Here is a 26,431-nt window from a genome sequence, read left to right on the forward strand (position 1 = left end):
GATGCTATGCATGATGAGATTCTTGCCCTATCTTGCCCTAGTTGGGTGGTTGTTAAAAGTCTCCCACCGAATCTGTGGAATTTCATTACGCAGTTACTCGAGCCAATTAGGAGAGTGATTAGAGTTGATAATTCTCAGTCCCTTGTTCCTCATCTAGACGCTTGAGTGCTTATTTCAGTTAACCCAAGCCAAGATATTCCCAAGTTTATTGAGATTAATATTGACAATTGTCCTACATCCTGCCTAATCGAGACCCTAGGTGGGATCAATGTGTGTTTTCTTTGTAGACGAGAAGGGCATATTAGGAAGAATTACCCTATTCTAATTTCCCAGAAACCAAATGCTTCCTCCAATAATACTGGAAAAGTTCACTCTAAGGATAAAAATGGAGATAATGTGCCTTCTACGTCTGTGAGTAGCCTCAACAGTCAAACCCCATTTATGAACAAATTGGACTCTCTTAGTGAGTCTGTTAAGAATGTGGTTTCAAACTCAATTGTTGAGCTTTTGGTGCTTGAATCCTCTCCTAAGATTGGGGCTTTCACTGCTGATGCCCCTTAGCATTCGTCTATTACTGAGGCTATTGCCCAAATAGGGGAACCTCAGAAGAATTCTGAATAATTTGTGATTCCCAAATTGCATAATACTAGGAGGAAGAATGCTCAGCAGCTAGCCATGGATAAGATTAAAGAGTCCATTGCATTTAAGAGCAAGGTGGGAAACACACATTGACCCCCCTTGTAATGATCTTGGCTTTGTCCCTATGGACGATGACTCTTGTGTTACCCCGTCTGAGAACTAGGCTTTCTAATGGTAATAGGAATTTTGTGGTTAAATCGATTGTCAGAGGTTTTAAGGATAAAGAACGAGCCAACAATAGCATGGTTGGGCTAGGGGGAAGGATCTCCTCCCCGAAGACCACAGATGCCCTAAAGTTATCCAATAACTTTCATATTCTTTCAGATTTTTGCTCTGGGAATTCTATGCCTGAGGTGGAAACCAAGGATTTGTTTATCCAAGGGGAATATCTCTCCTCTCTAACCCCACAAGCTATTGTTTTCTCTAATCTTGATGCTTCTAATCTCCAAGATTTACTTGATAGAGATAGTGCTTATTTTGATATCATTACTGTTGACCCTTCAATTAAGGTCTCTGCTCCTGATAAGGCTCTTAGTCTTATCATGGTGCCTTATGATACTAGTGAGATTAGCATTAGTGAGGATGTCCTCGAGGCTCATTGTCCTGAGTATGATGTGGAGGCAGAGTTGATTTCCAATGACTCGATCTCCCATGGGGATCAGAATTTTGAGCAAGATTATCATGGGGATGAGGATCCCAACAAAGTTGGAATCCTAGTGCCCGTTGGGAAGGGCAAGTTTATCAAAGCTAGGCAAAAGAGAGGGAAGCCTAAAGGTAAACTCTCTAAAGGTAAGATGTCCCCCCTCCCCAAAAAGCTTGATTCAAATAGGGAACTCCCTAAGTGTTTCAGCAGTTTTAAGGCTTCCAAGAGCCCCCAAAATTGAATGTGTTAATGATGGTGATCAAACCCTGCTTTGGTATTTCCACCTCCACAAACAGCCAACATGATAGATAATGGATAAAGAAGATGATATATGATAACACGAGATAAACAAGATGAATAATATGCTATTGGAGATGTAATGTTACAATGAAAATAAAGTGGAAGAGACTCCCCTTCAACACCACAGAAGCGAGAGCTTGCCAAAGTGAAGGTGAGCACCAAGGATCCTCCAATAAGAAGCTGAGATGATGTTGACAAGATCAACGAAATGCAACAGTAGCGAAATGCAAAACAAGTGATCAAGAAGTTGTCAGTTGCGTGCAAAGCTCAAAGACTTGCTAAGAGAGTGATTAGATTCCTTAGAGAGACAAATAAAGGCCCAGGGATGAAGCCGACGTCGGTAGCAGCGAGAAGAGGCATTACAAATCCTGCCAATCGCAGCGTAATGCTCATACGGCCACTTGCGAATTGCAAATTCGCGGGACACTAGCACAGCACGCGGACATCTCCATAATGTGCAAGGGTCTACGAACCATACAATCGACAAGATCAAGAAAAGGACAAACTAAAGGGTGACAGAGCGAGCCAAGAAGACAAAAGGACAATAATGTAAAGGAGTTCTCCAATCAGCATATAGCAAAGGCACTTATGTAACGTGGAATTGCATGGGGTGCAATTTACAAAACTACAAGACCAACCTAGGGTTGGTATTCATCTACAATGTGTTGAAAGGTATTTGAGGCCAAGAATTGAGGCATTTGATGTTTTACTGGAGGATGTGGATGTGGAGAATGCAGCATTAAAGGTCATGTGTGATATGCAAAACAGATATAAGCAACTTGTACATTTTCTTAATGTTCATACCACTTATAAACAAATGATTATAAAAGAACTGACTGCATTTGAAGGGTTGACCATTTACCATATGCCTTTCCTATTCAAGGAAGATGGAGGATTGAAGTGTAATACTAAATGGAAGGCAATTTTATGAAAATTATTTCTCCAATGTATGTAGACATCAATGTTGATGAGGAAACAAATGTGGACAAACTAAGTTCTTACTTAGATAAGCTCTCATAGCTTGAGCAGGGGATGATGTTGATCACAACTGTCATGAGTGGATTGCTAGGAGATGAGTATCACAAGCATCTACAACTGGTCAACCACACTATGATAGATGGAATTTTCGCAATGTGAACTCAACCATCACAAAGTGCCCCACCTTGCCACTTCATCAACCCATGGGCATGTTTTGAAATTAAAATCAAATGAAGCAAATGCAAATTTGATTTGTATTTCAATCAGCCATCCTCAAGGACCACATTGGCCACATCACCAATTTGCAGTTGCGTGTTTCTCCATGCAATTTCAACAATTCTGATGTCCGTTTTTATTCAGTTGAGATAATGGAATGTTTTCCTCGACTTGAGAGCTCTTCACCAACAGTTTTTTGCATCCCCAACTTTCTTTTTGGCAGGCATTTAAAGATTTTGTCATGATGCAATGTAAAGATGCCATTGGCATATTCTCTTGTTATGAATGTTTGTCAAATGAAATGTGACACATGTACAAGGCTTAAAGCTTGTTGCTCCCTTGTTTCTATAAAAGGCATATCAAAGCCATTTTCAAAAAAAATTGTGTCTGAGATTTAGGAGGGCAAGGCTTATTTTGAAAAGTGTCATTTTCAAGAAATACAAATGAAGTTTTAGTCAATCATATCATAATTGTACATCAAATTTTGATCAAAATGACCAATCAAATACACAATGTCTGATTCAATTGTGTCCTTACTGTTTTGTTCAAACTATTTTGAAATTAATAAACAAGTTTTCTTGACTTCATTTTTATTACGATAATAGATAGTTTCTATTTATTGTTAATGGTTATATAATGAAATATTCTATAAATACTTAGTTAGCTGTTAGCTAGAATAGAATGTTTCTAATCTTCACGATCGTTTCCTAAGGAAAAATAGTCTTTCTTCTTGTATATAAAGATCTATTGATCTCTGTTAATATGAAGAAAATATTTTACCAATTACTTCATAATATGGTATCAGAGCCTGAATAAAGAATTTGTGAAATCTTTTCTGAGATTTTTCGGGCCTCTTGGTTTTGCTGCAGATTTTTGGAAATTTTTTGTTTTCAAAAGATTTTCAAACAAAAATTCGTGAAGATTTTTTTCTGTTTTTTTGAAATCTTCTATTTTTCGAAATTTGTTCTTGGCGAGGTTGTTAAGGACTATGTTCATCCCGTGTAACGGGATTCTTCTTGTTTGCAGGGTCGTACTAACGCGACCTCCCTGTATCTGCAAAATCACGAAGTATTTTTGCGCGGCCTGCTCGATTGATCTCTGCTTTCGCCCCGGTTTGGTTTGTGCCGCGCGTCACCCCGCGCGTCTTTTGCCTGCTGCAGCAACCCCGCGCGTCTATTTGGCAAGGATTTTCGGCATTTTTCAACGCAATACAAACCCGCCATTTTTTTCTGCAACCTGTAACTTGGTCAAACCCGCGTTTTTTGACTTTCGGCTAGGGTTTTGACCCTCCAAATTCAGTCGAAAAAAATTTCTGAGCATAGATTCGTGATGGGTTTTTCGAGAGCTCAATTGGGCTATCGTCCGTTTTTTTTGGGTGCCTCGATTTTCAAGCCAACGAATCCAGATTCCAACATATTCTTTTTGGGTTTTTCAAGCTCTCTTCTAGGTGCCTCTTCATTTTTTCTAGGTCCTCTGACACTTTGCCTCAAGTACGTGCCTTCTCAGTTTTTCATAGAAATTTGTGCAATGGCATCTCTGATGGAATATTCTGCTCGAGGGAAATCAGAAGTTCAATGGTCAAAACTATAGCACGTGGAAGCAACGGATGCTAACCATCTTCGAATATCACAGCAGCGATCTGATGCTTCTGGGTACTACTCAGCATCTGACTACAACTGGTCCTAATCAGGTTGCATATGACCAGCATAATCAAGAGGCAGTGATGCTTCTCAAATTATCCGGAGCTGATGATCAACTCCCTCAGATTCCATCCGACAAAACAGCTGCCGAGATATGGGGGCATCTCAAAACCCTACATGAGACTTCAGATAAAAGCAGGGCCTTCTTTCTCAAGAACACTCTGTTTTCTATTGTCATGGATGAGCGGAAATCGCTCCAGGATCACTTGAATAGGATTCAAGAAATTTGTGATCAGTTACTTGCCATTGGACGCATAATGGAGGAAGAGGACATTGTGGTAATCACCCTTAAAAGTTTACCCAATTCCTACGCGCATTTTATCGAAACTCTCAACACAGATCTCTGCACACTTTTGCTTCAACAAGATCGGTGGACACAACAGTTCGATAGCAGTTCTAGCTCCACCTCCACAGAACAAGCCTTTGCTGCTAAATCTTTTCACAAGGATAAGGGCAAGTCTCATTCTCAGCAGTCTTCTTAGCAAAAACCCTCTGCTCCAAGAAAAAGAACATTCAATGCAACTACTACCACAAGTAAGGTTGAATGTCGGAAGCGCTTAGCTGCCCAAGCTAAGCAATCTAGTTCGCAGCCCAAAGCGAATAGTGCAGAGCACACTAAGCAAACAGAATCTGCCTTTTACGCCTTCATGGCTAAAAGACCCGCAGATCATGTCAAATCATCTGCCTGGTATATTGATTCAAGTGCCTCTCGTCATTTCACCCACCATCGAGACTAGTTCATTGACTACCAGCCTTATTCAGATTATGTTATATTTGGTGGCGGGGAAGAATACATGGTTGTCGGCAAAGGCAACATTCAGATTCAGTCTGTTGGGCGGAATCTCATTTTTCTCAATGTCTTCCGCGTTCCAGGGATGGAACTCAATCTACTCTCAGTCAATCAGATGCTGCGACACTCTCCACGGTTGGATGTCTCCTTCAATTCACATCAGTGCACCATCACTAATTGGGAGACTCAGTCAGTTGTTGCAGTTGGTCTTGAGGATCATTTCTTTTCAGACTTGCAGATTCTGGTGTTTCTCAAGACCTAGCTATGGCTGCTCAACAATCTTTTCTCAGTACACTTTGGCATCAGCGATATGGGCACTTAAATGTGCGCTATCTTGCTCAGCTTGCTCAGGACGCGCTTGTCCTCGGATTGCCAGAGATTCAAACTCAGCAGCTTGGAGTTTGTGATGCATGCCAGGCTGGGAAGCAACATCGCACACCCTTCAAAAGTGGCAATTCATGGCAGGTTTCTCAGGTACTTCAGCTTGTTCATGTTGATATCTGCGGCCCTATGGCTACTCCTTCTGTTCTTGGGTCCAGGTATTTTCTGTTGTTTGTTGATGATTTCAATAGAAAAATGTGGGTCTATTTTCTTGCAAAGAAATCAGAAGCGTTTACTGTATTTCAAAAGTTTAAACCTCTAGTTGAAAAAGAGTTTGGGAAATCTATTATTGCTCTTAGATCAGATAATGGGGGGGAATTTCGTTCTAATGAATTCTCTAGCTTTTGTGATATTCATGGCATTAAGCGCCAGTTAACCACACCCCAACAGAACAGTGTAGTTGAACGTCAGAACAAAACAATCACTGAGATGGCTAGATCCATGCTTGACCACAGACATGTTCCAAAGCAGTTTTGGGCAGAAGCAGTTAACAATGCAGTCTACCTTTTGAACTGGTCACCCACTGTGGCAGTCAAAGGCAAGACTCCAGAAGAGGCCTGGTCAAGTCGCAATCCCAAAATCAATCATCTGAAGGTTTTTGGCTCCCTTGCTTATGTTTGGAATCTTTGGATTCATGATGCTTCACGCACCAAGTTGGATGCCAAGAGCCAGAAACTTATGCTTACTGGATACTGTAGTCTTCACAAAGCCTACCGCTTGATCAACATTGAGACATCTCGTCTCCTGTATAGTCGTGATATAGTCTTTGATGAGCAACGAGGACCCTTCATGCTTGTCTCTCATGTTCCTGATTCAGCAGACCAACCTATGAAAGGCTCATGATTTGGGAGTTAGACTTCCATTAGGTCCACCTGATGGGAGGGCTCCTACAGCTCCAGTAGCTCCAGTTATCCCGATGATTCCTGTACATACACCTCCGGCTTCTCCTGCAAGATCACCCAGATTTGCAGATGCTTCACCTGATTTTGATCCAGATTCTTCTGATGAGGAACCTGATCATAGAGCATCTCCTGATGCTAATGTTGGTCCTTCTCCTCTCCGGCCTAAATGGTGGGCCAAGACACTTGCTAATCTTCGGGATGATGAACTCATCGATGGGAGAACTGCTCGAAAAAAGAGCAAACTTGCAAGGACAGTTAATTGCTCTCATGGCCAACATTCACAGTGTGTTTAAACCTCAGACATACTCCGAGGCCAAAGGTATTCTAGAGTGGGAACAGGCTATGCAATTTGAACACCAAAGCCTATTGAAGAATCACATCTGGGAACTTTCTGATCTTCCACCAGGGAAGAAACCCATTGGCTGCAAATGGGTCTACAAAATCAAATACAAGTCTGATGGTACTTTGGATAAGTACAAAGCTCGTTTAGTTGCAAAGGGATTTTCTCAGCGTCAGGGCATTGATTATGAGGAGACCTTTGCTCCTACCGCAAAGATGAGCACTATCAGATTAGTTCTAGCCATGGCAACACAGTTTTAGCCATGGCAACACAGTTTGGCTGGAAGGACCATCAGATGGACGTCAAGAGTGCTTTCCTGAATGGTGACCTACAAGAAGAGGTCTACATGACGCAGCCTCCAGATTTCAATGTTGCAGGTAAAGAACACCAGGTTCTCAGACTCGTGAAAGCTCTCTATGGTTTGAAGCAGGCCCCTAGGGCATGGTACATAAAAAATTGATAAGTACCTCAGTGATCAAAGCTTCAAGAGGAGTTCATCAGACTTAAACTTGTACATCAAAACTACTGACAGTGATATCATCCTTCTGGTCATTTATGTGGATGATTTGATCATCACCGGCAGTTTGACATGACTGACCTTGGGCTCATGCACTATTGCCTAGGTGTTGGGGTTTGGCAGCAGCCTTCTGGTATATTCATTTCTCAGTCTAAATATGCTAGGGCTCTGTTAGACAAGTTTCGTATGCAGGATTGCAAGACTGCATCTACACCTATGGATAAAGGTCTGAAGTTATCAGCCTAGTCTGATTCTCCTCCCGTTGATGATACTACATACAGGCAACTAGTAGGTAGTCTCATCTACCTCTCTGCTACTAGACCTGATATCAACTTCGCAGTCAGCTACATTTCACGCTTTATGACAGCTCCCAAGGCTGATCATTGGATAGCCGCAAAGCGTGTCCTTCGTTATGTGAAGGGCACTACTGATTATGGAATTCTCTACTCTTGGAGTTCTAATCCTAGACTCCGTGGATTCACAGATTCAGATTGGGCCAGCTCTGTTGACGATAAAAAGTCAACTTTTGGATATGTATTTAGTTTGGGATCCGATGCCGTCACATGGACCAATAAGAAGCAGCAAGTTGTTTCTCTCTCCTCTACAGAGGCCGAATACAAAGGGGCAGTTAAGGCAGGTTGTGAAGTTGTCTGCCTTCGTCGGATGCTTGGGGATATGCAGACGTCACCAGCAAGACCGACCACCTTGTTTGTTGGTAACGATGGCATTATCAAGTTAGAACGGAATCTAGTCTTCCATGAACGAACCAAGCATGTAGATGTTCATTGTCATTACATACGGCAGCTGGTTGAAGACAAGATCATAGACTTGTAGTATGTTCCTACAACGGATCAGACTGCAGATATTCTCACCAAGCCACTTGGTCCAGATAAGTTTGCCAAATTCAGAGGACAGCTTGGTGTAGTGGATAGATTAACCATCAAGGGAGGGTATTACGATAATAGATAGTTTCCATTTATTGTTAATGGTTATCTACTGTAATATTCTGTAAAGACTTAGTTAGTTGTTAGCTAGAATAGAATGTTTCTATTCTTCACGATCGTTTCCTAAGGAAACATTGTCTTTCTTCTTGTATATAAACATCTATTGATCTCTGTTAATATGAAGAAAATATTTTACGAATTACTTCGTAATAATTTTGTGTCCTTTGCATAGTGTGTGTCTTGTTTTCTGCATCTTCTCAAGGAGAGGATTAAACAGCTTTATATAAGATATAAAGGTTTGAATGAAATGCTATGGATCTGAAAGTAGAACTGAATTTGGATATCAATTGGATGTATTAATGTAATGCATTGATATTGGGAACCCTATGATCTAAAATTCAAATGATATATTGGTGTTTTTTAATCCTAAATCTGACTCTGTAACCCAGGCTAGGCACTGATCAAAAAGCTTCAACTCCATCAGATAGAATCACTCATAAATTTTGAATGAATATCCTTGTTTTCAGCATTTTCCTTTTGTTTGAAGTAGGCATATATGCTCTCAGGACCAGCAGTGCACAACATCAAGAAATTACACCAAATTGTGTTGAAGTTTGTCAGTTCTTGATCTCAATATGAGAGCATCTCTGTTAAACAATACCTCAATTGTTAGAAAATTATATACTTAGGTATCGTATAGGGAAATCCCCCTTGGTCTTGCAGAACCAGAAGTGTAGGGGAATTCAACCCTAAATTGACTCCCATTCATTGGCCACTGACTTTAAATCCTTAATCATAAGAAAAATGGCAAAATCTTTAGAGGAATTTAAATTATCAGTTGGAACAACCAACACTCCCTTGCTCCATTTTACAAAACTTTTAGAAACAGAAGATATCTAGACAATTAAAAACAAGACTTTTTTAATTTCCAATCCCAAAGTGACCAAGTAAAGAAATAACAAGGCAAACAAGTGGGTAAAAAAGGACCATCTATCTGTTTTAACTTAAGTGTCATCCATATAATATGTAATTTTGAGTAGAATGACCTTAAAGCTCGATAATCATAGGGCTATTGATATTTTAACTACCGCAATAGCATGAACCATGCATGCACATCATGTTCTAAAATATCTCTAAAGGTATAAAACAAACATGTGTTTGAGATGATTAGCCATGTGGGCTAAGTGTACTACGTTTTAGAGCCATGGCACAACACTGATGTGCACAAGGAAATTTAACATACTTAATTCACGCTATTACGTGATCAGAATAAGACAAGTGTAATTCTGAAAACTGTGCAAGGATATACAATAAGTCCACGTTTATCCAAATAAAGATAGCCCATGATAGCAATAATCTGTCTTGCGACCTCATATGGAACTGTGCCCATAGGCTGGTATGAGTGTAGAGGAACACAGAAATCAAAGAAACAGCTGAACCTACGATGCCCCTCATCTAACAAATTGGCATATAGGAGTTCTCTCAATTAGCCATATTTTTCCCACATTCATGGAATCCTTTCTCTCCATACAAATTTGGGCCATATGCTTGTCCTCCTATGGGGAACATTAACAAAGCAACAGCTGTAGACAAACTGCATGCCCATATTTCACCATCTATTATCGAATATGAACTCGACAATAAAGCCTAAACCTTTTCAATGAGACAGCAAATTCTCTATCAATCTTGAGGAGGGCCATAAGATATTCAAATCTTTCCCAAATGTTTAGCAACAAATTCCTCAGACGTTTGAAATTTTATTTCCAAGAGAATTTCATTGAAATTTTAAAATAAGTTAATTGAAATTTTAAACTAAGTTATGGGAAAATAGTAAAGATATCTTAAATACATCTATCTAATAAAATACCAAGAAATATCAGTTTCAAGCTATTTTATTTACCTAAGTTATTTTGTTTTACATAAGTTATTTTGTTTTACATAAGAGCTATTTTAATTACTTTATTATTTTGGTAATTCTTTTATTTGGTTTATACTTTGAAAAGTGTATTAAATATTGTATTGTTATATGTTATTTTTTAATATATCATTTGTTGGCATCAATCTGTATTTAAAAATTTTGATGTCTATAGATTTAAAAATAAATAACTTCTTTATGATGCAGAGCATCCAAGGAACTCAATCAATAGGGGGAGATCTTTCTCCCAACTCACCTATACAATAAGGTGATAACCCTCTAAAACCTCACAAGACCCCTCACAAGGTTATTAGTACTCACAAGGTACAACACATCAAAATCACACTCATGCTTCTTAGCCCTCGTCCACTTATTGGAACATGCTCACATAGACTTTTCCAACATGTATGAATCCAAACCCCAAGTCCTCGAGCACTCCAACACCATAAGACCTCCTACTAGTCACTCACCCTAGTACATGCTCAATTAGGACTTCCAAACTCCATTCCAACATACAATGGCTACTCCAACCACATATACTCTTGGAAATCCCTTCAAGGACTTCACAACACTCCTACTCTTGACCCTATACCCACCAACCAACCCAACATGGTTACTCTTTATTCACAATCAGTACACTGCTCATTAGGACAATCTTGACATGTTTTATGACAGTCATGTACTTTGGGACAGTCATTATTACACCAAGTGTTCTCAACCCCTCAAATGCAAGTGGTGAAGATGAGAATACACCCTACAACCCTCTAATATCCAGTTCAACACCAAGTTCACTCTTAAACATGTAAAGTGCAGTGGTTACAAAGTACTGTCAAACTGTGGCAGTCATCATGAGACTTAGGACAGTCCCGGGTTGTGGTCTTTTGAATTGGATCTTTTGGTGGTCACTACTTGGTTTTTGTTTGGGACACCTCCTTACACCTTCCAACTCTCTCACCAACCTGCCAAACCACTTTTGATGCCCTTACTTCATTCAAACTTCATTAAACCACTGTGTTCTCAGACTGAGACACAGAATTTCAGTCCTTTATCATCATGATTACACGTGCCAAATGCTTCATGGTACCCTGCAAAACATAAGACAACTATAGTGTATATATACAAAACATTTCCACTCATTTGGAGTGACTTATTTGACATGAAAGCAAAACAAAAGCATTTTTTAGCAATCTCGGGTTACCCTAGATAAGGGTTTAGACTGATTTTACAAAATTTGAGATATTTTTTTAAAAACTCAATGAAACTGAATGATACAAAAGCCAAATCAGAGGTAGTTCATTCCTCTCTCATCTCCAATGGTCAATCAGTGCAAAATGAGTGAATTTTGCAATGAAAAATTCCTCTTATCAGACTGTCACGTGGTAGTTCTCAGGAAAAGTGCAGAAAAAAATGAATTTTTTATTGATTGTCTTCTTCCCCAATACACATCAACCCTCACTCAGGCCGTGGAAAAGCTTATTTAATGGTGTTCATACCCTCACCAACGGTTACAACCAACATTTGATCTTTCAGTACTAACCAACACCTAATCACCCCTTTAAACACAAAAAGTTGCTTGAGCAATTTTTGGACAACATAAGCAACTTTGGCTAACTTTAATCCTAGACCCAACCTATGACTTCAATGACTCAACAATGACACAAATAGGTCCAAATAGGTCCATAAAACCCTTACATAACATCATACATCATACTTGACCTATTGAGACATATTTTCCACATTAGGCCAATTTTGTCAATATGTGCCAACATGGCCCCCATTAGGACTCAACATGCAAACCATTAGTCTCAATGACCTTATTACATCATATATGGACTTATTACATCTTATATGGCCTTTCAAGACCTTGTTACAACTTTCATACTTCAAAACACAAAAGATTCAAAATTTGCCTCATAGAGGCTTGATGGTAGCCTAGGTGCTCCTGCACCACTTTACTAAATACTTTGCTCTTCATTCTCTATACTAGATGCACTACTCTAAGGGGGTTTCTATGGGCAGCAATAAATCGCCCCGGGTGTGAACCCCTACTATAGCCACCCACCCCTCCAGGCTATAGTTTGTTGCAGAAGTTTAATTTGGAAACACTAGAGAGAGACAGACTCGTAGAGGAGAATTAACTAGATTATAATATATATATATATAGATATTTGTTTTATTTTTTTATGTTGACAAAGTAAAATAAATTATTTTGTTTTCTATTTATATGTTTTATTTCTATATTCAATTATGTCAATCATATTTTACATTGTTCTAGTTTTACTTTGTAAATATATGTTGGTTGTGTTTTGGCTTTTATTAACACAGTCATGACATGACACTTCCTGCCCTGCTGCCATTGTAGAAAACCTCTAGCATATATCTGGAACATCTACCTTCTGATGGAATAGGCGGTATGTTGGCAAAATTCTGGTACACCCTATAGCCATGCCTCCACAATTCAACCACACCTTCTATGACACTTGTTTTGCCTTTTGGAAGCTAGTTAGTTACCAGGCTAGATCTGCTTTTGCAATTTGAGCTGGTTCTTTCTGTTCGTGGACACAGTAATGATCTATGTTTGTATATATAATTTTGAGTTTAACTTGTATAAAAAAAATTGGCAGAATCCTCTCTGTGTATCTTATCTAAGTTCTTCCAGGCTATCAAATACAAATTTCAAGAAAAATAGTTAATTAAATCCTAGACAAACAGTTCAATGATCAATTCCATTAGTTAAAAAACAGAACTGGAAGAACAAGCTGATATTTTTAAATGAACCTACCTGCCAAGGCTATCATCTGAATACGATTCTTTGGTACTTTGTCAGGACAATTATAATGAGGTCCTCCAAACTCTAACAGCTTCTGCGAAACAGACTCCAACATTAATCCTTGGCTAACAGAGAACTGCCTCAATCTTTCTATCTCAGCATGGGAAATAACTCCTGCATTGATATGGGGGAGAAGTCCAGTCTCTTCAAGCACTAACTTTGCCATTTCAACCACATATGAAATGGTTGTAGTATGTCCAAGCATTTGCAGCTGAACATATAACATAAACAGATGTTGAATGTTAGATCAGTTTTCCAGGTGAAAGATCTATTATTAATAATTGATACCCCTTTCCTTTGCATGACCAGATATTTTCAACAATAGTAACATAGGCCATTAAGCCTCAACACATATACAAGTGACCTTTATGTGACAACCAATTAATTTTTATATATTAAACACAATCTAGTAAAACAAATTGTGAAATCAGTGTCAACCCATATAAGACATATGCCGACAGGCACTACTTCCAATGTTGATACAGACATAAGCACTCTTCAGGATCTTTGGGCCCATGAAGTATACTAACAATATCTGAGCCCTTTTGGGCCACTGCAAATGTATTCTGTGTTCCTTATTGTTCTTTGTTTAAATACTTTTACACAGCTGTTTGATACCAACTACAGTTTTCAGTGTACATAAAGACAGAGATACGTTATTGAATAAGCTATCGGAGCAGAAATCTCTTCATAACATGGAGCCATCTAGGGTCAATTACATGGAAATCTCCATGGCCAACAGATGTTTCGTTACAAAATCCTCCAATGGAATGTTAGGATCACCAGCAAGCAAATTTTGGGAAGATGCTTGTCTTCTAATTCTCCTTCATAGTTCTACCCAACATAAAGTGTCTAAAATCAAGAGTATGACAACCTAGATGTGACGAAAAGGGATGCAACAGTAGTGGCATCAAATAAAAATCAGGTTGGACAGTGTAGCGGTTGAGAAATCCATAGAATGATTGATAATTTATGAAAACAGAATGGCTAAAAAATAGAGAATATACTGTAGAAAAAGGCTCTGTTCTTTTCACTAGCAATTATAAAGATAAAAAGCTAACTAGTTAACTATTTGGAAGAGAAAAAGTTGACCAAAATCAATTATCTTCTTGTGGCTTGAAATACACAAGAAGATTCTACCATGGGACAACTTGTTAAAAAGAGGTTTCAAATGGCCCTTTAGATGCATCTTATACGAGCATAGAAGTGAAACTTTTGAGAAGCTATCATTTCATTGTGATTTCTCTAGTGATATTTGGTGTCCTCAATGGAGTGTCACATGTTCAAGGACCTTTAGTCAATTTCCTTAGGACTCAGTAACAGATGGATAAGAGTGGAGCGAAGTACAGAACTCAATCCAACTGTGGCAAGCAGAGAAATCTATTCTTCCTTTGATGTCACAGTTAGGGAGACCAAGAAATAGTATGATTTTAAAAGGGAAAGTGAGATTCACTCAGAAGCTGTGGACAGCATTCAACACAGCCACAAGAAATTAGTAAATGCTTCCTGACCATGCAGCGATGAGCTTGAGAAGAGCCAACTCAAAGAGGGAAAGAGTATCCCACATAAATTTGGAGAGTGATGAACTAGAAGATTTCCAAGTTGGTTTTTGGCAGTAGGCATACATATGAACAAGAAATGAGAAAAAAAATTTGCCTATAACTAAGACAATAATTCAACCATTAAAAATATTTAAAAAATTAGAGGCCCTCATACACAGTTAAAAAAATGCCAAATAATGCAAATATTGAGGTTCAGGGTTGTTCTAAGATTGTAAATAATGCAATGATAAGAAGACCAATACCTACTTGGAAGAGTATCTATGTAAGACTCTACCCTTGTTCTGCACAAAACTTTTTACACTTTCCCTCTTACCTTCCAATGGTTCAATGTCCAGACATAAAGTCAAACAATTTTCATGCTTATGTTTTTTGGTTTTTCTTTCGGAGTCTGCAGCTTCTGTGATAATGATTTATTGAATTTTGAAAATAAATGTATTCTCAACACATTTGATTTTTAACTTAAACTCAAGCATGAGCCGATTGCATAGAGTAATAAAAAGGACTTCGTCCATTCAATCTCTTTGAAAGAAAACGATTACCAGACTGAAATAGATTGCAAAAGGTCTGATACAGACTCAAATATTCAATACATGTTGTTACTCTGAAACAAAGAACATGAATAATATTCAAATCCTTTTAATTTAATAATCAAAATTAAACTCAGGTGCTAACTCTGAATGCAAGTTCCAAGTGCCCAGAAACACAATTAAGGATCTGGAAGTAGAGTTACAGCAGTCCAAATTACACAGCAGCAACTTAAAATCAGATATCAAAATAGTCCAGGCACACAGAAGATGTCATATGTATCCTCTTCATACGGTCCTGCAAATATGTATCCTCTTCATAATAAACCTCAGTCAGAGCTGTAAGAATACATAACAGAATTACCAGTACGAGCTTGTAGTTGATGACTGAAAGCACAAAATTAGAGCCAGATTACTCCACTTCCTCCAGTGATGAGTTCGCTGTCCACAGAAGCTCCAACTCGCATTAAGCAAGGCATATAGTGCTGATCGACTCTTGTTTCATTCAAACTGTAGTTGGAGACAGCTAGAAAGAAAAAGGATACGGGGAGGTTGGAAAGCTTCACACTTACTTCAAAATAGGTGTAGAAAAGCTGAACTTTGGGATTGGAAAACCAAGAAAACCCTTTTTGATTTGCTTGTCACACCGGTGGTCCTGTATGGCTGTGAAGTGTGGGGAAGCAGCATGTCAAACTGTAGTTGGAGACAGCTAGAAAGAATTCAGAACCATCTAATAACAACCAATCTCAAGGTTAAAAGCACAGTCCCATATGAAATTCTTTTAGCTGAAGCAGGAACTTTTCCATTGGAAGCATCGGCAATAACCCAGTTGATAAGTTATGTAAAGAAGGTTGAAAACATGGATAACAATCATTGGCCTAAAATGGTTGTGGAAGAGACGCTAGACCGTAGGAAGAAAACGTGGATGAAGAAAAACAACAATTGGATGAACAAGTGGGGCATCAATTTACATGAACATCCTAACACTACTGTTGAAATAAAAAGCTATGACTAAAACATTTCAAACTGCCATATGGACAAAACAGATTGGGCGAAAGAAAGCATACTACATCAAAGAGTTTAACCCAAAAAAGGATCATGGTGAAAAAACATATTTAGGGGCAGCCATTAAAGGGAAAGCGAGGCTGTTATTTGCACAATTGAGAACAGGCTCGCATCATCCTAGGTGTCAGACCGGTAGATGCCAGACACCCAAGGAAACTTGGGAGGAAAGAATTTGCATTTTCTGCACTAAGGGAGTGGTGGAAAAGGAATGGCACTCCATCATGGCATGCACAACTTATGAGGATATCCTCACTTAGTACGAAAACGGCTTAAAGGTTGACAATATGCACCAGTTATTTGAGGAAGATAGGATTAATCAGACGGCCAGCCTCCTTGTCAAAATCAATAGTAGGAGAGCCAACATCGAAAAGAATCTGAAGATAATTTAAGAATGTTTGTCTTGGTCCCATTGGCTGTTTAGTCTCGTGGACATCATTAAAATCTTTCATTCATCCATTTATTCAACAACCAAAGACCATATATTCCATGGGTTGAGGAAAGGCATAACTAAGTCTTCTGAAATTCAGCAATTTATTCACTTGTCTTCTAAAGTTGGGCCATTACTTGTCTTGTATGCGCCCATTTGAAGATTTATTTTGGAACAACCTCCTCTTGATGCACATGGCAGCTCCTAAGTACCACGATTCATACCTTGGCTGTAGCGCTCACTCTTTTGTCCTACTCCCAAGCTTTCAATTCATTCACAATCGAACTTCTGAAGGTTACAAGAAGGAAATCCATACGCCACATAGGAAAATATTACTTAAGTGGCTAGAATATCAATCGGCCAATTCCATGAACTCCTTCCAATTTTGTCTTTGTTCCACATAACCAAGAAAAGACCAAACAAGCAACGCTTAATTCCTCTAGGCCAGTGAATGAGCGACCAAGTTGGAGATGAAACGCTGGACAAGGGTAAGGAAGAATTTTCTTTCCTAATGAAGAATTCCTCCACAACATAGAATTGACATTGGAAGGAAGGCATAGAAATCAAGTCAAGGAAAAAATTCAAGATTTCCCTCTCAACATGAAATTTCGTCCGAGGATGAATTGAAAGTAGAATCCATGGCAAGGAAAAAATTGGAAAAATCTCTTTCAGGGATGGAAAATTCGTCAAAGATGAATAAATTTCAAGATGAAAGAGAAATTGGCTAAGAGAAAGAATTTTCTCTCTCCTGAATTCCGAAGCTCAAAATGGAAAAAATTCCTAAAAAATAGAAAAGGTGATGAATTGATCAAAAATTGCTTCCCGAGGAGAAAATTACACCCAAGTTAAATAAATTCCAAGAAAGTGAAAAATTGACTGTGTTGGAAATTCCTTACTTCAGGACAGAATTCTTGGAAAAAGTGAAAAATTGACTGAGTGTTAGAAATTCCTTCCTCAAGGAACAAATTTCCAAAATTTCTTCTCCAACTCAAAATGTGCCTAGGGTTGGAAGCAGGACGTGAAAATCAAGGTTCAAGAAGAAAAGCTCAAAATTCAAAAAAATTCTTCCCCAAGGTGGAATTGTGCGCAAGATGATGAATTTCAAAGCACGAAAAAAGTTGGCTAAGTGTGAGAATTTTCTCTCTCCAAGAATCAGGATAGGACAAAATTCCTTAAGCGCAAAGAAAATGGTCAATGGTCAAGAAAACCTTCCCTCAAGATGAAGTGTGCACATAAATTTTCCTCAAGGACAAAATCTCTCTACAAATATTTTCTCTCTCCTCGAATTCTGGATGTACAAGAATCCTTCAAAAGTGGAAAAGATTGTTAAAATTCTTCCAAGGCAAGAAAATCTTCCAAAATGTCTTTTGTGAGCCCCGAATGAAAATATTCTTGTAAAGAATGAGTTGCCAACATGCACAGGGAATATTCCGTATTAATGAAGCACAACCAAGAAAATTATAAATGACGATGGGGTCCATTTGCATGGCAAGAATCTATTAAGTACATGAAGGCATAGTGTTGCATTCATTGCTGGAATATTTGACCAAGGTGGTGGCTAATTCATTGCATGGCAGCCGTCATACTTAATGGAGTGGTGGAGCATATTTTGCATGTAGCCGTCGCGTTTAGGAGATGATGGTGTAATTATGGCATCATGGGCAATTTTGCATGGAGAAATATTTATTGCATTTATGATGTATTGGGCAGATTTGATGGAAAATGGTGCATTTAATGCACAAATTGATGTCATTTTTGGCAAGAATGTAGTAAATTGTTAATGGGCATAATGGGTCATTAATGTTCATTCCCACCTTGTTGCATCATGTATGTGGAATCTTTTGGGGCAAACCCTAATTAGGGTATGAGGGTTTGCATGTAATCAAGGCTGGAGGGCTATATAAGGGGTGACCCCTTCATTTGTAAGCGAGGAGATTTGTATGAAACTGTTGCAAAAGTTTTTAAGATAATAACAATGATGCATTGTTCTCTAATGGTGTTCACTTACATTATTTTTCAAAACTTGTATGGTTTCACCTTCCTCACTTAGAGTAGTGTTTTCATTTCAATGGAGAATGTAATGGTGTTTGATGAATTTCCACGGTTCATACTTTTTGCATCTTGTTGATTATAAGTTGCAGTGTAAAGTTAGCCTGAGCCACTAATTTGTGCTAAGTTCGATTGTGGATAGTCGTTTGGATTGCGCCCTTTTGGGTATTCAAATAAACTTTCTCAATGTGAAAATCCTTCAACATCCTTGGAAGATTGCACCAGTTCTTGTGTAGTTGTAGTTAATCTTGGCAAAGCAGAATTTGGTTTATTTGGAATTCGTCCATTAGAGCACTATCTATTGATATCACTACCCTTAGGAGTAGATTTAGATCTTTCTAACCCTTTCCCCTTTAAATTTCAGTTCATTCAAAGCAGAAGCATCACAGAATTGCTATATCTGATGATGAAGTTCCAACCACAGCAAAGAAGTGAAAGAATGATCCAAACATAAGTCCCCTTGGATTACCAACATATCACATCAAGCCAACTGAGTCACATCCATTGCATAATCAGAACCTTGGAGTCAATTGTTTGAACTTATTGCAGTCTTAGCATACAATTGAACTTTGATCAAGAGAGGATAAAGTGACCATTGAAAAACTTTATTTTGTGTTGGTGTGCTCACAAAACGCACATCAACGGGAGTCTTTAGTCCCATATGCAAATTAAATGTCCACGCTCCCATCACCCTTTGCAATTGAAGCATAGATTTTTCTTTCAAAGTTCTTGTCGAGCTCCTTGAGAAAGAAATATTCTTTCATGCCCTTCCTTTCCATATAAATGCTTATCTCTCGATGTCATTTATTTGGAGTGATCTTTTTCCTTTACTTTGGTAGTATCAAGTTGAGTAGCTTTAGGATTGCTTCATGGAGTGTGGTAGGGTCTAAGGCACTTACTAGGCCATGGGAGGTATTCGACAATCCCTCTAAAAATAGGTAGGTAAGCCTTTCATCAGATATTTCGGGTACCATGACTGCTAGTCTTTGGTACTCTGTCACATAATCTTCAAGAGTTCCTTCTTGCCTTATTCTTGTTAGCTCTTTAAGGTATCTTTGGTGATGTTTTTGGTCAAACCTCTCTATGAGTTTTTTCTTGAAGGCATCATAGGTCTTTATGCTTTGATGGTTTTGGGTGATTAGGCCATAGTGCCACCAATCACGAGCGACCCCTTCTAGATGCAATATGGCAAAAGTAATGGCATCTTCTTCTAACATGCGGTTAAGGGTCAAGTAGGTCTCTAGTTTTTGGATCCATGCATGGGCCGTGATTTTTCCTACCCCATCAAAGTTAGGGATTGTCAATTTTCCTACTTTGTGTCGTAAATATTGATTAGTTTGATTCTTCCCCCTTCTATGAATACTCTTTGTTTTGGCTTCATAATGTACCATAAAGGGGATGGTCCTCTTGACTTCCAGATCAAGCCTTGCATAAGCTTTGGCAAGTTCATTCAAATTAGGATTGGGTTTGTTAATCTCCTCATCTTCCCTTGATGGCCTTTTCCTAGTTAAGAAGAGAGACGGAGTTGTTTCTGAGGTTGATCTTAATGTAGTTCTATTGTCACTTTCAGATTTGCTAGGAGTGACATCTCTCTCATTTCTTTGGTTAAGTCTAAAAGTATTCACGTTGATGCTTATATTTTGTAGGGTTTGAAGAGGGGCTTCAGTTGTTTGTTCATTTTTCTCGATAGAAGCCCTCAATTAATGTTTCATTTGTTCCCCCCTTGTGTTGTCTTGGTTTGCATTTTTTTCTTTTCCCTTTCTAGAGCCCTTAAAGCCCTTTGACTAAGTTGCATCAACTATTACTCGTCCCTCATTCTAGTAGGAACAATGCTCAGATACCACTTGCAATGTCCCCTTTTTTGTGAACACCCTAGTTTTTGCCATAACTCACAATTTCCAAGTAAAACAAGAAATAGAATAGAGTTAGAAATTTCATTTACCGACTTAAATTGCTAAACAAGATAGATCCTAGTTCAGATGCTACAATCATGTTAGATAATCAAAGGGCAATACTCGATATCAATTATTACTACTAGAGTTAGATCACATATATTCACAACAATCTTAATCATATAATATCTATAATTTATTATTCGGGGTTCAATCATAATGGCCTGGATAATGGGACATGATAGGGCGCCAAAAGCGACTCTCTACCCTAGGCCAAAGAGTGGATATACCATCCCTCTTGACCTCATGTGGCCTTTCGACATCCATCCTTCATGAGGTAATGTACCTAGTGAGGACACTTGTATTCGCTCTCCCTACTCGTGCCTCTTTATTTGTCGTCTATGAATGAGATCCCTTTGAATTCATTCCAATAATCAGCCCTTGCCGAGGTTGGTGGGGAAGTCACAATAGGGTATATGAAGCATCCTTCCCTTCTAAGCCCAAGGGTGGGGCACTCCTTGCACCCCCTTGGCCTCATGGGCCTATCCATCACCACCATGAGGTGGCATGCCTAGAACGGGACCTCATAACAGTTTCTCCCTTCTTGTATTCCTTTCCTAACCTCATGGTTGGTCACAACAAATTGACAAACAAATTGGGAATCTAGTCATTCCACATAATTGCCTATATCAATTTACTGAGGATTATTCATTAAATACATCATTACACAAATACTATAGCCCATATATCAAGAATACATAATAGACACATATTTATGCATACCACAATCGAATAGTAATGAGACAGCCTGCAATAACAATGATTTGTGATCTAATCTCTACGTGTAATGTCCCCATTTTAGCAAACATGGTTTTTGGGTGATTAGCCTATCATTCTGACCCTCGCAGGCTAATGAGTATGGATAAAGGGTCTCCCAAGGCTTGTATCGTCTCCAAAGTTCAGTGTGTTCCAATCTGGCTTTCGTTTGGTATCATTTGGACTTCATTTGCTATACTTACTATTTATAGTAAGTTTGAGATGTTAGAGATGGACCCCTTCTATTTGTAGTAAAGGGGTATGGTCATATGCAGCTTCATCATGTCAACTCCCAGCTCAGACGGCGTTTGAAAATGTTGAGTATTAATTGAGATATTAATGTTTATTTAGTTTAAATAAACATTAATGTTTTGAGCTTATATTATTAAGTTATAGTATAATTTTATATTATAACTTAACTAAGGGTACAAGTATCATTAAAGGGGACCATTTAATTAATTAATTGCGGCTCTTTTATGAAGGTGAAATATTAAATGACAAAGTGAAAATATTATATCCTTAAATGTTATTTAATATCATTAATTGATTTAATGCCTTATTGGAGAAAATTGAACCTTCATGGGAAATATATATAAGGCTTTTGAAAAGAAGAGAAGGGGGATTGATCATTGTTATTTTTTTATGAGAAGACTTGTCTCTTGGCTTTGGAGAAGAAGTTGGGGTTTCCGCAGCTTGTCCAGAGTATCGGCATTGGAGAGCGTGAAGACTTCATTGCATCAGCAATCTGAGGGTGTGAGATATTCATCTGAAGTTGCTCCTAGGGTTGGCTTCATCCAAAAGTTGACATTTTGCTGATTGGAGATTTATTTTCAGATTTATTGGCATAGCTGAGGGCATATGTATATGGCAGACTGAGAACATCATACAGAGGGTTTATTTGCTGCTATAGTGTTGTGTTACAGTACCTTCCCAATTTTGTGGTCTTTGTGGAGACCAAATTGGAGATGTTTGTTCAGATTTATGATGAAGATTGAATAAGGAGTCTTTGGCTGCTTCTTCTACATTCTTCAAACCCCTGTAGCCGCCTTCATCACCTACAGATTGGGGTCGATTGATATTCCAGGTGACATTCAACATTGATCAGCCACTTAGCTTTCATGCCAACTGTTTGCTTAAATGCCTAATGGTTGTAGGTGTACTTTGGGATGCATGACAAGTGTTTGTCTTAATGTCTACTAGCTGTACTAGTTAATTTCAGTCATTCCATGTGTGTGTGTAAGGTCTAAAACAGCTAGCATATCATTTCTATAACAACTTTGCATTGTTAGAAGCTTTCCATAACTTCATTTGCAGTGTACAAACCCAAAGAAAACAAATAAAGAATTCACTACAGCGGCTTCAAACATTGTATGCCAAGTGTTTGACAATATTCCTTGGGGTTCAAATAAGCGAAATAGGGTCAGATTAGCCAAGGGATATTACAGTGGTATCATAGTGGTTTCCTGCCAACTGTTGGGTAGATTGATTCAGCTAGTTAATTATGGTTACTTCAAGTACCTAGAATCAGTGGATCCAGAATATGAAGCAAGTGTATTCCTCATTGGAAAAGTTAAAACAAAACCAGAAGAAGCTGGATGAATTGATTTCACACCCTGCAAAACTTGATAGAATTGCTCAGTATATGACATCTATTTTTAAGGATAAAAAGGTGAAACTTGAAGAGAATGTGGTGATTATTGGCACTCAAGAAGTTGTTATCAGTCATGATAACAAGTCTGATTTTCATAACAGCAGCCTTACACTTGAGCGTAATGATGATTTGAAAGTCATGGAAAGTTCAGAAAGTGTTGTGGAAGTGACCTTGAGTATTGGCACTCGTGATACAAGTGTCAAGAATGAGGATTGCATGGGAATTTTGGCTCATAAGAGTTCTGATCTACATGACAGCAGTGATGAAATTTTGCATCAGCACAAGAGAGCAATGACTACACATGTGCAAGATGCTTCTATTAAGTTGTCGCATGAAGGTACTTGAGATTTGGGTACTAATGGGGTAATGTGTGATGTGGATTCATGTCATTTAGAGTCTGAATTTTCAAATCAGACCTTAGAAAACAAGTTTGAAGATTCATGCTTTGGCATAGGATCCCAGAATCATGAGTTGGATGGCCATGTAGTTACATTGGAAGTGGAAGTGTGTGAAGATATTGTCATAACAACAACTTCTACCTTGCCAGTTGAGCCATCCTACAAGGTACATAGCAGCAGTACCTTAGATATTGATGTGTGCACAATTGATTGCACACATGATGTTGTTGATCACGAGGTGAGTGATGTTGATTCAGTTTCATACCATAGTGCAGATTTGGGTGGAAAGAATGAGTCACAGGGGTATCATAATTTGGCTAGGCAGTTGAAGGTTAATGATGATATGATTGCTACAGCTTTGGAGCATTTTGATGTTGCTCGACAAATGTTGGCGACCTTTGGTTGGAGTACTCCTGAGACATATGAGCACGGTGATAGTAACCTTTCCCTAGCAGAGTTCCATGCACTCCGAGCAGCTATTGGGATAATGAAACAGAATTACTTGCAGTTACTTGCTGATAGGGATTATCTTCTCGAGTGGGATTGCACTTGCTACGATGCACTGAAGGGAAAGGAGGAGGAGGTTGATGAGCTCACCCATGAGCTTGTGGTGACTATGGACTCATTGGAGAGCACTCAATCAGCCCTTCATGAGTCATAGTCACAGGTTGAGGAACTTACCGTGGCGTTGAGTTTAGCACAGTCTTCACCATCTGTGGATACACTTGAGTTTCCTATAGCATCACTTGGTGATGAGTTTACACCCACAGGTTGTAGTGATGAGTGCATTGAGGATGTGGTTACATCCGTCACTAATGCAGGTACAGGTGACTTAGCTGGGATAAGTATTTGGGTTGAGAGCAGTAGAGAACCACTTGTTGCATCAGGTTCTCTCGAGGTTAGTGCTATGACAGATGATACAGGTCAGATTGTTGATAGCTCTTGTGTGGCAGTGGTGGACTCTCCAGAGAGTTGTGTGTTAGTACGCGACGTTACTCCATCCATTTCACATGGAACTTGCATAGTGTCATCTAGTTGGGAGTATGGCTCTCATGTAGATTTGTTTCCCTCTCCTGGAAGCAAATCTGTTACTTCATCCCATGCAGCTGATTTTGGACGCCAGCTTGTTGTTCCTCAGAGTCAAAGTGATCAACTGCAAGTCTTAGAGGATAAGGTTGACTCGGCCTTATATGTTTACCTTACTGGGTAAACAGGAAGAATACAGAAATCGAACAGCAATGTACAATGCAATTATAAAAGAAGTACCAGAATAAGCTTTCCATTAATGTCAAAGGATGTTCATATTATATCCGTTGTCAACAATACATGTGACACGACTAACATTACCTGTCCCCCAACACCCGGAGGCGGTACAATATATGACAGCCGAAGGGGTGCGACACAACCGTCGCGACTCCAACTACCTACCCGTCGGCTAACTAACTGACCGCCGTAACTCATTATTACCGACAACAACATAAACATAACATAATGATTATTCCCGACAACATCATCCCCCCCAAGAAAAGAAGTCGACTCCGACGACTTAATACAAAATAGAGATGAATGGCAGGAACTACTGACGCTAGTCGGGCTCGGATCTTATACACTTGTTGCGTCCTCACCTGGAAACCCCTTTCTGCTACCATCCGATGCTCAAGTGCGGATTTCACCAATATGGCTGCCTTGGCCATCACAGTCCTCCTGTGCCTAACCCAAACTTGTCTACAAAACACGTTTTTCAGTCTCAGCTTCCACCAACTGCTACGCAATTGATACTGTCTCCCTAGCCAATTTGTCCTCGATAGCCACCCGTGCTACTCTCGCGGCATCCAACTCCAGGGTACGCTGAACTAAGTCTCATGCGACTAGTGCCTCCAACCTGGTGGTTAGCTCCTCCCGAGCCCCCTGTGCATCCACCACGGCAACCTCACGTCCCGCCGAGACATCCTCCGAGTTCCTCAAAGCGTACCAGTCATGCCTGGAGGTGGCCACAATCCACTGACACAAATGCTAGGAGACACCTCAAATCCTCCATCACACTCCCCAAAGGCTAAAAACTGAACTGAATAACTCCCTGGTGTCATACAATTGTGCGGACCTGCAATGCCTTCCCTCAAACTCTGTTTGTTCCCAACCTCCAAATCCGTCTCCCTCTACGGCTTATGGCTTCCCCGCCAATGCTTAGCTGCAGACTTCTTTCTCACAAGACGGACAACCACAACACTTCCCGTGGTCTTCTGTAGCTCAAAAATAAACTAGGGGTCTGGGGGCAACGCCCCCAGCGGGGTCGAGGGGCAGCGCCCCTCGCGGGGTCTGGGGCAGCGCCCCAGCGGGGTCCTGGGGCAGCGCCCCTCGCGGGGTCCTGGGGCAGCACCCCAGGTGCGCTCCCTTCAGAACCCCACGAAAGTCCATGGCCCGCATCATTTCTGTGTTATTTTATGATGTCAAAACCCTTCTTCTACACTCCAATATTTTCAGTGTCCAGGCTCCAGATGTCATCGAATCATTTTTCAATCCGTCGTCGTTTTTTTTTCTTTTTTTTTTTTAGGCACTGTAATGTCCCCAATGGCACCCCGGCCATACAACCTCCCTGTACGGTCAACAACAGCACTGGCACCTCCGATCGTGGGGTCAACACCCTCCACCGTACGACTGTGTTTGTTTGTGCAGGGGCTGCGTTTATGTCTTCGTGCTCCACGACAGCAGTGGTTTCCACCGCACGGTGGTGGACGTGCTACCGTACGATGGTTCCACCGCACGGTGGTCCCACCGCCGGTGTTGCCACCGCACGGTGGTGCTACCATACGGTGGTTCCACCGCCGGTGGCCCCACCGCACGGTGGTTCCACCGTCGGTGTTGCCACCGCACGATGGTGCTACCGTACGGTGGTTCCTCCGCCGGTGGCCCCACCGCACGGTGGTTCCTCCGCCGGTGGCCCCACCGCACGGT

General features: G+C 39.7%; 1 protein-coding gene across 2 annotated transcripts in view; it reads right to left on the reverse strand.

Annotated features, from left to right (window-relative positions):
• The window catches only part of LOC131072039 (uncharacterized), a 354,982-nt gene that overhangs the window by 319,062 nt on the left and 9,489 nt on the right, over window positions 1-26,431 (reverse strand). For both annotated transcript variants that reach the window (XM_059211052.1, XM_059211051.1), the window contains exon 2: window positions 13,048-13,306. In XM_059211052.1, the coding sequence (XP_059067035.1) occupies window positions 13,048-13,306 (259 nt within the window). The remainder of the gene's footprint in view (window positions 1-13,047; window positions 13,307-26,431) is intronic.

The sequence above is a fragment of the Cryptomeria japonica genome, chromosome 9 (assembly GCF_030272615.1).
Source record: "Cryptomeria japonica chromosome 9, Sugi_1.0, whole genome shotgun sequence".
Lineage (NCBI taxonomy): Eukaryota > Viridiplantae > Streptophyta > Pinopsida > Cupressales > Cupressaceae > Cryptomeria > Cryptomeria japonica.